The sequence below is a fragment of the Hemitrygon akajei genome, chromosome 7 (assembly GCF_048418815.1).
Source record: "Hemitrygon akajei chromosome 7, sHemAka1.3, whole genome shotgun sequence".
In the NCBI taxonomy this organism is placed as follows: Eukaryota; Metazoa; Chordata; class Chondrichthyes; order Myliobatiformes; family Dasyatidae; genus Hemitrygon; species Hemitrygon akajei.
Window position 1 is genome coordinate 160324153 of NC_133130.1, and position 13230 is coordinate 160337382.

Consider the following 13230-nt stretch of genomic DNA (forward strand, 5'->3'; position numbering starts at 1 on the left):
CACTAATAATTGGTGCTTCATTTGAGAGTCGTCATGACCACTTATTTGCAGACCTCTCTATGACCTCGATTCAGATGGTAAAACCATCCAAATTCCAGAGACCAGGGGTATCACAACTTAATCTGACCCAATGTGACATCAAAGAACCTGGGTAAAACTGACCACTGGGATAACTTCACTGATTGGAGTCAGTCTTGTATAAAAGATGATGGTATAAAACTAGAAAATGCTGCAAAAACTCAGGTCAGGCAAAAAAACTTGGAAAGAAACAATTAAAGATTTCAGGTCAATGACCCTTTATCAGAACTTCATCTGAATGTTTCCAGCATTTTCTATTTTTTAACATCCAATTTCTTTGATTTGTTCTGCAGTGTTCTTTGATTTTTCGGATAAGAAAGTGGTTGTGTTTGTTGGAGATCCTTGCTACAGGAGTTCTTGGGGGCAGCAGTGAGATTCTGCCATCCTACTTCATAAATCACCTGACCTCCTTGTTGGGTCAGCAGTTAAGGAGTTAATCACTGATGATTGTGCAATGGTTAATTCTGTACTCAAATAATCAGCAAACAACACGTGCTTGTTTGCAGCAAGTTATGAAGGACCCAGTTGGCTCAAATGGACTCTAGCAGATTTAGTAGTGGACCCGATAATACCTTCAACTACTTTTTCCTAACCCTCCACCACCACCGCCACCAACAAATTCCACATGTATGCATTTCTAGCGAGAAGAAGGTGAGGTCACTTTGTGGTAATCGGGTAGAGATTAAAACTTATTTTGTCTCCAGGCTGGGACACTGAGACTAAATCAGACTCACTTTGTCACTGCACTGAATGCTGGCGGGTTTTGCTGTGTGAGCTTCAGTCCACACTTTCAGTTCATGATTTCCATTTGTATTTTGCAGTTCTTTGAGCTCTTTGTATATAACAGCGATGGTAGCCCCTTAACTGTGGACCAGCTTTACATGCAATTGGAGAAGATCTGGCATTCCTCACTGCAGACCAACAAAGAGCCAATTGGGATCCTTACAACTGGCCATCGAAACAGCTGGGCAAATGCATACAACACGCTAATCAAAGGTTGCTCCTCAGAAAATAATTGCTTCATTTCCATTATTATCTCAGTGACTATAATTCAAAAGTTTATTATTGAATGCAAAGACCCTTGGAGCATTGAAATTGTTGAAGGAACTGTACTTACACAAAAGTTTCTTTTTTTTTTTTGCATGATATAGCTCTGATAATGATCCATATCCATTCTTCTCACAAAGAATTAGAAACAGGTTTAATATCACTGTCTATGTCGTGAAGTCCACACATACGAGGGGTGATTGATACGTTCGTGGCCTAAAGTGGAAGAAGTCAATTTCAGAAAACCTAGCACATTTATTTTTCAACATAGTCCCCTCCTACATTTACACACTTAGTCCAGCGGTCGCGGAGCATACGGATCCCTTCTTTGTAGAAGTGGTCCACAGCAGGGATGATTGATAAGTTTGTGGCCTAAGGTAGAAGGAGATGATGCACGTGCAGTTCAACTCTTTGAGTGAAAATGCAGAAAGTTTGAAGTTAATAATTCATCTCCTTCTACCTTAGGCCACGAACTTATCAATCTCCCCTCATATTCATACACTTGGGAATTATTCAAAAGAGGCCAGGAAAGGTTTGCACGGGACACCGGCTAGCTATAGCACGTCTGTCAGAATCTTGGCTAAGCTGATCTATAGGCATGTTAGGAATGTGATGCAATACTAGGGTGATAAAGGCAGTGCTGCTGAATACTCAGGAAGCCTAAGGCAGAAGCTCTGCACTCACGCAAAACCTTGGACCTTACACCTTCACTCCTTCCAGTGTACTGGTTCACAATGCCAAGGCTCCTTTGACACCACCTCTGAAACCTGCAGTTTTTACTCTTTCGAAAGCCAATGGGAGTAGGTAAATGGGAACCTATTTCTCCCTTCACCCCAAGTTCTCCTCCAAATCAGATGCCAATCCATATCACCATCCCATTTTGCTAAGCTCAGAATCTTGGAAGTCCATATCTGACACCAATTGGACTGCAAACCATTTTCCATGGGGAAGTTAGGAATGAGTTGGTGGCATTGCCCAAACCCAGTGTAAGAATTTGAATCAACAGGGAGTTCTCCTAGTCTCCTTGTTCTTACTGAGTTATGCACTTGAACCCAGTGATTGTTTGCCATTATATAACGGAATATATTAGATCATTACTTGTGTGAGCTAGTTTTAACTTCCTATAACGCTGCTCTGCAGAACTTTTAAAATGTGCTTACTATTTCTTCTTTCCCCTGGGCCCCTCCAGATAAGGTTAACAAGGAGTCTGTGAAGTGTATCCAGAGGAGCATCTTCACCCTCTGTCTGGATGCTCCAGTACCAAAGGTGTCAGACGAACTCTACATGAGTCACATTGCGGCACAGATGTTGCACGGTGGAGGAAGTCGGTGGAACAGTGGCAACAGGTGGTTTGACAAAACCCTGCAGGTAGGTGAGGGGTTGCAGTCAGCTGCTGGGCAGCAACTGGGTCAGGCTCTGATCAAGCATAATTAACATAGGTGTTTCTTTTTGAAGTCTATGTGTATGGTTGTATTTGTACGTATATCCAGGGGGTGTGTAGGAATATTGATCTGGGACTAATCGGGGATGTTACTGTGTGCTCTGACAGCTGCAGTTGTTTTAAAGATCTTTGAAATGTTCTTTGCCTACACTTTGAAGGGACTATTATTGTTTTCTGAACTCCAATTCCTTCGCAAGCACCAGCCTTAGGGGTTGGTTGAAGCGGGGTGGAAGGGTTGTGAGATAGGAAGTGGGAGGAGAGACAGAATGATTACATCATGTGAGCTCAAAGCTCGACAAGGTAACAGATAGCAGCCCAAAGGGCCTCTTTCCTCCTATTCTTCTCCCTGCATCCCATCTACACGCAGACTTCTCTCTGTTTCCATTATCTGAACCCCCGGAGTGAACCGTTTCCCACTGAAACTGGATCCTTAACCTGCTGACCAATGGAGCCTGGTCAGTAAGGAAAGGCAGTGACACCTCTGCCACGATTATTCTAAACACTGGTGCTCCACACTGTTGTGTCCTCAGCTCCCCACTCACTCATGACTGCATGACCAGGTTTTGCTCCAACTCCATCTACAGGTTTGCAGACGACAGCTCTGTAGCGGGTCGTATCTCAAATAATGATGAGTCGGAGTAAAGGAAGGAAATAGAGGGTTTATGGTGTCGAGACTACAACCTTTCCCTCAATGCCAGCAAAACAAAAAGAGCTGGTCATTGACTTCAAAAAGAGGTACATTGTACTTGCTCCTGTCTACATGAATGGTGTTGAGGTTGAGAGCTTCAAGTTACTAGGAATGAACATCACCAATAGCCTGTCCTGATTCAACCATGTAGTCAGCAAAGCCTAAGATGTTCACCAATGCCTCTACTTCCTCACAAGACTAAAGAGATTTGTCATATCCCCATCAGCCCCTAAGCTTTTATTGATGCACTATAGAAAGCATCCTATTTGGGTGCATCGCAGCTTGGTACAACAACTGCTCAGTATGTGACTCAAAGTGTAGAGTTGTAGACACAGTTCAGCACATTACAAAAACCAGCATCTCCTCCATGGACTCTGTATGTATTTTTCCCTGCCTTGTATCAAAAACCCACCTATTCCAGACATTCTCACTTCTCTGTTCTTCCACTGGACAGAAAACACAAAAACTTTAAAGTGCATACCACCAGGCTCAAGGGCAGCTTCTATCCTGCTGTTATAAAAATCTTAAATGGTTCCCTAGTACAATAAGATCAATGTACAAGCAAATTTGTTGTCAAAGTACATATATGTTACATGCACTACCTTGAGATTTTTTTTTGTGGACATTTACAGGAAAAAATACAATAACATTTATGAGAAACAGGCAAAGATAGATAAACAACAAATGTGCAAATTTAAAAAAAAATGCTGAGAACATGAGCTGTAAGAAGTTCTTGAAAGTGAGTCTGTAGTTCAGAATAGTGTGACTGAAGTTATACATGCTGGTTCAGGGGCCTGGTAAACTTGGTGAAGGATTAGTGTAAATTAATAGCATGTTTGATGGTTAGCATGGACTCAGTGGCTGAAGGTCCTGTTTCCATGTTGTATCATTCTGTGATTGTACAAGTGGTGGCGTGGGGCTTAAGGCTTCTGTACCTCTTGCCCAAAGCTAGCAGGGAGAAGATGCAGTGGCCTGGATGGTGGGGGTCTTTCTTTCTTTATCAATCTTTTTTTTATCGAGTTTTGAGTAGATAAACATAACAATGATAATGATACAAAGAGATAGGGATTACATTATTAACGGTTAAAGGATACAGAAACAGACTCCGAATAACATGTGTAATCTAAGCCTCCCAATCTCTTAGTAACTAAACATGAAAAAGATTCAAAGAAAAAGTTTTTTACAAGAGAAAAAAAGTCCCCCCCAAACTTTAAAAAAAAATCAAAATAAAAACAAAACAAAAGCTGGGCTGTCTTGTTTCATCGGTTAAAATCGTTATTTGTCATTAACTCTGCTCCTCTATACACGAACAAAAAGTTATTGAGAAGGATTCGGAAAAGGTCAGCTTGCATCATATGAAAATGTTGATTAAATGGCCTCCCAAGTTTCTTCAAATTTAACTGAAGGGTTGATAGTGCCACTCCTAATTTTTTCCAAGTTTAAATATGTTATAGTTTGGGAAAACCATTGAAATGTAGTGGGGGATTAGAATCTTTCCATTTAAATAAAATGGATCTTCTGGCTATTAATGTAACAAATGCAATCAAACGGCAAGCTGAAGGGGATAAATGACTGGAGTCCATCACTGGTAATCCAAAAATTGCAGTAATAGGATGAGGTTGTAAATCAATACGCAAAACTGCTGAAATAATATCAAAAATATCTTTCCACTATTTTTCCAAAAGAGGGCAAGACCAGAACATATGTGTCAAGAAAGCTACCTCAGACTTGCATCATATAAGCAGTGTTCAGGAGAGAAATATAAACTAAAGAAAATGTAATTAGGACAAATTCTATTTTAGTACAAAGTGATCAAAGTATATTGTTGATATACTACAGTGTGATTGGGGTTGTGCTGGTTGCTTCGAGAACTGAATGGTTGAAGGGAAGTAGCTTCCCTTGTTCTAGAGCTTGGTGGTATGGGACTTCAAGCTTCTGTACGTCTCACCGGATGGTAGCTACATGGCCCAGGTGGTGAGATCTTTGATAGATTTGCTCTCTTGATACAGTCACTCATGCAGATAACACCAATGATGAGGACAGATGTGTCTGGCTCAGTCCACTACTCCCCGCAACTTCTTGCATCCCTGCACATTTGAACTGCCGTGCCAGTCCTTGATGCAACCAGTCAGTATGCTTTCAACAGTACATCTGTCGTAGTTTATTACAGTGTTCGATGATATACCAAACCTCTATGTCTTCTAAGAAAGTAAAGACATTGGTGTGCTTTCCTTGTGATGCAATGATCTGCTAGGTCCAAAACGGGTCATCTGATATGTTAATACCCAGGAATTTAAAAACGACTGATTTTTCTCCACCATCTTTTTTTTCCCTCCCTCTCTTCTGCCCCCCATCCCCTCCCCCCCCCCAGTGTGGATTGGTGTCCATTCACCCTCTTTCCCCTTCCTGAAGTCACCAATCAGTCTTTAGCTTTACTGATGTTCAGCAAGAGTTTAATGTTATAGCTCCTCTCAACTACAGTAGGTGTCCTATCCCACTTCTGTACACTTGACTCGTCTCCAGCTGTGATTCATCCAACAATTGTGCTATTGTTGGCAAATTTGTATATGGCATTGCAGCTGTGCTTAGCCACACAGTCACGTGTGTAAAGAGAGTAGAGTGCAGGACTAAGCACCAGCCTCGAGCTGCACCTGTTTCGGGAGTCATTTAGGAGAAGATGTTGTCATTGATCCTCACCAATTGAGCTCTGCCGGCGAGGAAGTTGAGTATCCACTGCAGAGGGAGATGCATAGTGCCATCATATCACTTGTGGCAAGTGGCTTCACACAGGGGACATTCTAACTGAAACTGATCTTGTTTTCAGTGAAATTCAGCCAGCACACAGTTTCCAGTAGGGATCACTAGATGATGATCGAGGCAGAATCTCGGCTAAATTTTCTGTTCCTTTCTCATATTTAAAATCCTCAGTGTTTAAAATCCTGAGATACTGATGGTACTTTCATCATCTCTGTCACTGATGCATAAAGACAGCTCACTAACGACATTGCCTTTTCGTATGTTTTCCACAGTTCATTATCGGAGAGGACGGATCTTGTGGTTTGGTCTATGAGCATTCGTCATCAGAAGGACCTCCCATTGTTGCTCTGTTGGACCATGTCTTTGAATATTGGTAAGTCTTGGTTTATTTAGGAAGTAGATTGGGGGTGGGTTGTCGAGGCAGTGTTGTTTGAAAAGCCACATAATGAGAAAACTGGTCGGAACACATACTTTCTCCAATATTTGGGTGGGCAATGTGATGGGTGGATGTCTGACCTCCTCTAGCCGACTCTAAATACCTGTTCTGATCATTTAACCTCCTGCTAGGGCTTGATCAGTGCAGGGCAGGTGGCAGTCACTAATATTATAAAACCTTGCTGTACTAAAGAAGACCATTCTTTGAAAGAGCTCTCTGGTTTACAGTTAAACTCTGATGATCTGCAATCCCATTGTCCAGAAATTCCAGTGGTTTGGCATCTGCCTTACAGGCTCGGTGTCTTGCACTCACCAAACATTTTTTATTTCAAATATATATTTTTAATTGACTGTAAACACATCTAAGGTCATGTCTGTCCCAATGATCTTTTTACCATCAATTTAACGCATTCTGTGCCAAGCCTATTCGTGTTGTCTCCTTGGTGAGTACAGCCGTGATATGTCTGAGTGTCTGTTACACAGGGCTCACTCCTTGGTATCCAGTGGCAGCACAGTCCTTGACTGGTCTTTCCCAAGAAGCCTTTGAGTTGTCTGCGGCAAGCTTCAGTGCATCCCTGAGCTGATGTCAGCAGATTTCACTTGTGGACATCTCCTTGTGCTGGAAGTTCAACAGATTCAGGCTCTCTTGCCTTTAAACTGCCTTCGTCCCATTTCCCAAACTTCCAGATTTCACAGTGTAGCTTGTATACCACTGGGTAGTCACTTAAAGTGAATTAAATGTGTTGGATTATAAATGGGAATAATATCTAATAATCTGCATGTCTACCATCCAATAGTCCCAAGGGTGCTAGTTTATCAGGGTTTTACTATAGTGCTGTATCCCAGATATACAATATATGTATCAACAATGTTTCCCATTTGTAGATCAATCTGTTAAAACCTTTAAGTCTCCTATAGGGCAGTACAGCCAACAGGATGTCTTTTGAAATGTAATTGCTGTTGTAATAAGGTTAATGCCGCAACTAATTTGCATGAGGCCAGGTCCTACTAACAGTGGGAAACATGAAATCCACTATTTTTGAAATTGTACTTTAGTCAGCACTTATCTGCTGCAGCTTTGTGACTTAATTAAGAAAAGTGTTTGAGATGCAACTAGTTCTCTTACCTGCTGACTGACTCCATCTTTGAAGAGGCAGAAAAGAAAGGAACTCAGTAGAACAAATATATGATTTTTCTCCAAGTGGGAGGGGACGGGGGGACATGAATATTGCACAACCACGAATATTTCCAGTAGGGAATTCAGCTTTATTTACCTGGCAAGTAGTTATAATGTGATACAAAAATTATTACAACAAATAACAGATGTATTTAAATGATGGCTGGAGATGTTTGTAGAAAATAAGCAAGTGTAGCGGTGTGCTACACGCAGCGCTGCAACAACGACACGGAGTCGGTGAGCTGCAGTTACAAAAGAGGTTTATTCAAACTTCGCAGCCTCGCTTTAAAGCCTTCCTGATCGCACCCTACCCGGGCGGGAATGCTGTAGGAGGCGCGTATTCACAGTCCCGTCCCGCGCGCGGGCTTTTCCCCTTGCTGGTGAAGCAGGCTTGGCGCCCTCTTTGGGACCGGCCTCAATGCCGGCGCGCGCCACTTTGTGAGCCGGTTCGAGTGCGCTGGGAAGTGGGTCGCCACACAAGTTTATTTGTAGAGCACTTTTCAAACACAACAGTTCAAGTGCTTTACATAGAACGAGATAAAAATCAAACATCAAATTTCAGACAATATTCGAGGGAATAAAATACCACAAAAAATAGATGTGATAAATAGAAGTTACAGTACAGGAGATTCTAATTAAAAGCTATAGCAAAGAGAAAAGTTTTGAGCCTCAATTTAAAAGAGCTTAAAGTTGGGGCAGACTTCAGATCCTCTGGCAGATTATTCCAGATATGTGGAGCATAGTAACTAAAACCTGCTTCACCATGTTTAGTTTTGACCCTGGGGGCAGAAAGCAGACCCGTCCCAGACAACCTGAGAGCTCGGGAAGATTCATAATGCAGCAGGATATCGAAGTGTATTTTGCCCCTCGACCATTCAGTGCTTTATAAACTAGCAGTAATACTTTAAAGTCAGTCCTCTGATGGACAGGAAGCCAGTGTAATGATCTGAGAACTAGGGTGATGTGTTCTACTTTCTTAGTCTTAGTGAAGACCAGCAGCAGTGTTCTGAATGAGCTGCAGCTGTCTGAGGGATCTTTTTCAGAGACCTGTGAAAACGTCATTACAGTAGTCAAGCCGACTAAAAATAAATGCATGGATGAGATTTTCTAGATCTTGCTGAGGCACAAGAAATAAGGTGATGTAACATTGGACCAAATGGCATGTTTTCTCTGTAAATTCTACAGGAGTGCTACATAGACGAGTGTTCAGTGCATTTTTTTAAATTCCAGCAACACCTTGGAGATGGTTCGTTCTCCTATGATTCCATTGGCCATGCCTCGGAAGCTGCGTTTCAATATCACGCCTGACATAAAGAGGGACATCGAGAAAGCAAAGCAGAACCTCAACATGTGAGAGCTTCTTTTAAAATTCTTAGTGGGGTTGTGGATGCCACTGGTTAAGTTAGTATTTATTTCTCCATCCTCCTAAACGTGCTTAACATGACAGCAGGTTGCTTTTTTACATTGGTGCAGTTCTGTGTAGTGAAGGTGTTCCCTGACTGCTGTGAGGAAGGGACTCCCAGGATGTTAACCCAGTAATAATGTATGTCTGAGTGAGGATGGTAGGCACTTTGGACAGAATCCTGGGGAGCCACCCACTGTCACTTGGAAAGAGTTGATTATTCTTTGTGGGAGGTGGTTACACTCATAGTACCACCAGATACACTGCCCCATTTTCCTTTCGTCTTGCCCCCAAAGCAGCTGGTTGGGTTTGAGAAGGGGGTGGTAATGCTGCCATTGGCTTGGGATACCCAGATCATGGGTGGAAGTTGGGGGGGGGGGGGTGGTAAAGAGAGGAGAAAAGTCAGAATTCCTTTCTTCTACAACCCCTTGTGAATATGTGCACAAATTCAGTAAGAGCAGGATTGGGTTCTTCTGCAGTAATGAAAAGGAATGGGATAAACAAATGGCTTTTCAATGTCATTCTGTTGTTCTATAATAAGATTCCTGAACTTTTACATCAATTCCACTTTCCCATTCTGTAGAGTCCCATAGATGCCCAACCTTCCAATTTTCTTCAAGATGTTGTTTCACTTTTATTCTTCTATTAAAGAGCTGTCCCACAAAGACTACGACAGTTTCTTATTCTAAGTTGTGTGTAGACTCAATTCTCCTCCATCTTCTCTTCACCCAGCGATCAATCAGCTGAATTTCTGTTGTAACCTTCTCCTTGGGTAAGACCAAAAACACTATTCTTGTGGTGTAGACCCACAAAACTCCTACATAAATGCCGAAAATTCTTCCAATCCCTTTGCAATAAAGGCACATACATTGTACGTTTCTTAATAATTGCTGTACTGTAGCGACCCACTTCCCAGCACACTTGAACCGGCTCACAAAGTGGCACGCGCCAGCATTAAGGCCGGTCCCAAAGAGGGTGCCAAGCCTGCTTCACCAGGAGAAGGTGGGAACAGGAAGGCTTTAAAGCGAGGCCGCGAAGTTTGAATAAACCTCTTTGCAACTGCAGCTCACCGACTACGTGTCTTTATTTCAGCACTGCGTGTAGCACACCACTACAATTGGTGACCCCGACGGCCCAAACAGTATTTGGACCGGAGATGAATGACGCCGCATCTGTTAATGCAGTTTTGTTAAAACTGCCAAGCTTCTGGACGCTGCAACCTCACCTCACCTCACCTCACCAGCAAGCAGAAGCCCAATTCCACATTCGGCAGATAACCTCAGATACCACACATTACTACTACGTGGTGAGCTCCCTCGACCAGGAGACAGCCGCCCAGGTTGAGGGGTTCATACAGTCGCCCCCCCCCGGAGGACGGCAAATACACAGAATTCAAAGCCTTGCTCATAAGGACTTTCGGACTCTCACGGCACGAGCGAGCTGCCCAGTTACTGCACCTGGATGGTTTGGGGGACAGACCTCCATCGGCTTTGTTGAACGAGATGCTGTCCCTGGCCGGAGGTCACAAGCCCTGCCTCGTGTTTGAGCAGGTATTCCTGGAGCAGCTGCCCGAGGACATACGCCTGCTGCTGTCCAATGCGGATTTCAGTGACCCCCGGAAGGTGGCGGCGGCCCGGGCGGACGTGTTGTGGAAAGCCAAGGAGAGTGGGGCGTCCGTCGCACAGATCGCCAGGCCACGCTCCCAGCAGCAGACCAGACCAGGCCCGGCCACAGAGCCCACTAACCCCAGAGGCAGGGGTGAGGAGACCAACGAACAATGGTGCTTCTACCAGCAGCGGTGGGGCACAGAAGCCTGCCGCTGTAGTCCGCCTTGCAAGTTCCCGTGAAATGCCAGGGCCAGCCGTCGCTGATGGCTACGGCGGCTGGCCATCGGGATAGCCTCCTGTATGTGTGGGACAAGCAATCGGGACGCCGCTATTTGGTCGACACCAGAGCCGAGATCAGCGTCATACCTCCGACGAGTTACGACACCCGCAACAGAGAACCAGGTCCCACCCTGAGGGCCGCGAACAGCAGCACAGTAAGGACCTATGGCACCCGTATGGTGCGGCTACAATTCGGCCCCATTCGGTTCACGTGGGACTTCACGCTGGCCACCGTAGCCCAACCGCTCCTGGGAGCGGATTTTTTGCAAGCTCACAGCCTACTGGTCGACCTGCCGAGGCAGAGACTGGTCCACGCCGAGACCTTTCAAATAGTCTCCCTGGGAGAAGCCCAGTTGCCGGTCCCACACCTAGACTCTATCACCCTGTCCGACAACGACTTCACCAGAGTCCTGGCGGATTTCCCATCGGTTCTGGCACCGCAGTTCACGGCAGCCATGCCCCGACACGGTGTACAGCACCACATCCTGACACAAGGACCACTCCTCCACGCTCGTGCTCGAAGGCTTCCCCCAGACAAGCTCTGGCTGGCGAAGGAGGAGTTCAAGAGGATGGAGGAATTGGGGATCATATGGCGGTCCGACAGCCCATGGGCCTCCCCCCTGCACATGGTGCCCAAAGCAACAGGGGGCTGGAGACCATGCAGAGACTACCGCAGGCTGAACGAGGCTACAACACCGGACCGCTACCCTGTGCTGCACATTCAGGTCTTTGCAGCAAACCTGCACGGCGCACGGATCTTCTCCAAGGTAGACCTCGTCCGGGGATACCATCAAATCCCGATGCATCTGGACGACGTCCCCAAAACAGTACTCATCACCCCGTTCGGCCTTTTCGAGTTCCTCCGCATGCCGTTCGGCCTAAAGAATGCCGCACAGACGTTTCAGCTGTTAATGGACGCGGTGGGACGCGACCTGGACTTCGATTTCATCTATTTGGACGACATCCTCATAGCCAGCAGTAGTCATCAGGAGCATCTGTCCCACCTCTGTCAACTCTACGCCCGACTGAGTGAATACAGCCTAACAATCAACCCGGCCAAATGCCAGTTCGGGCTCGACACCATCAACTTCCTGGGCCACAGGATTACTACAGACGGGCAACCCTTCTGCCCGCCAAGGTAGACGCAGTCCGCCATTTTCCCCGACCCAACACAATCAAAGGCCTTCAGGAATTCGTGGGTATGGTGAATTTCTACCACCGCTTCCTCCCTTCAGCTGCCCGAATCATGCGCCCCGTTAGCCCTGATGTTGGGTAAGGGCAAGGACATTACCTGGGACGAGGAGTCCGCCGCCGCTTTCATTAAAACCAAAGAAGCCTTGGCAAACACCGCGATGCTAGTGCACCCCAGAACGGATGTCCCTACCGCCCTCACAGTGGACGCATCCAACATGGCAGTCGGTGGAGTGCTGGAACAACTCATCGCGGGTCACTGGCAACCCCTGGCGTTTTTCAGCAAACACCTGCGACCACCCGAGCTCAAATACAGTGCTTTCGACCGGGAACTGTTGGCGCTATACCTGGCAATCCGGCATTTCAGGAACTTCTTAGAAGGTAGGCCCTTCACCGCATTCACGGACCACAAACCTCTTACCTTTGCGTTCACGAAAGCATCCGACCCCTGGTCGTCCCGCCAGCAGCGACATCTGTCCTACATCTCCGAATACACGACGGATGTCTGGCATGTCTCGGGAAAGGACAATCTCGTGGCGGATGCTCTCTCCAGACCTAACATCCAAGGCCTGTCCCAGGGGTTAGACTATGAAGCGCTGGCGGAGGCGCAGCAGGCAGACGAGGAGATCCCTAGTTACAGAACTGCAGTCTCCGGTTTGCAGCTCCAGGACCTCCCCGTAGGCTCAGGTGAGAGGACCCTACTCTGTGATGTCACCACTGGCCAACCCCGCCCAGTTGTCCCAGCAACCTGGCAGCGGCGCATTTTCAACTCCATTCACAACTTAGCGCACCCCTCTATCAGGACAACAGTCCGGATGGTAGCCAACAGGTCCGTTTGGCACGGACTCCGCAAGCAGGTCAGTGAATGGGCCAGAACGTGCATGCACTGCCAAACAGCCAAGGTGCAGCGGCACACCAAAGCTCTGCTGCAGCAGTTCCACCCCACCCACCGGTGTTTCGACCACATTCATGTGGATATCGTGGGCCCCCTGCCAGTGTCACAAGGAGCACGGCACCTCCTATCGTGGACCGGTTCACAGGATGGCCAGAGGCGGTCCCGCTCACCGACACCACCTCCAAATCTTGCGCCGAAGCAGTGATTGCAACCTGGGTATCTCGCTTTGGTGT

The 13230-nt window shown here is 46.0% G+C and overlaps 1 protein-coding gene across 4 annotated transcripts in view; it reads left to right on the plus strand.

The window, feature by feature from the left end:
- The window catches only part of crata (carnitine O-acetyltransferase a), a 63753-nt gene that overhangs the window by 34111 nt on the left and 16412 nt on the right, over positions 1-13230 (plus strand). For all 4 annotated transcript variants that reach the window (XM_073052342.1, XM_073052339.1, XM_073052340.1 and 1 more), the window contains 4 exons: positions 900-1074; positions 2315-2493; positions 6284-6384; positions 8854-8973. In XM_073052342.1, the coding sequence (XP_072908443.1) occupies positions 900-1074; positions 2315-2493; positions 6284-6384; positions 8854-8973 (575 nt within the window). The remainder of the gene's footprint in view (positions 1-899; positions 1075-2314; positions 2494-6283; positions 6385-8853; positions 8974-13230) is intronic.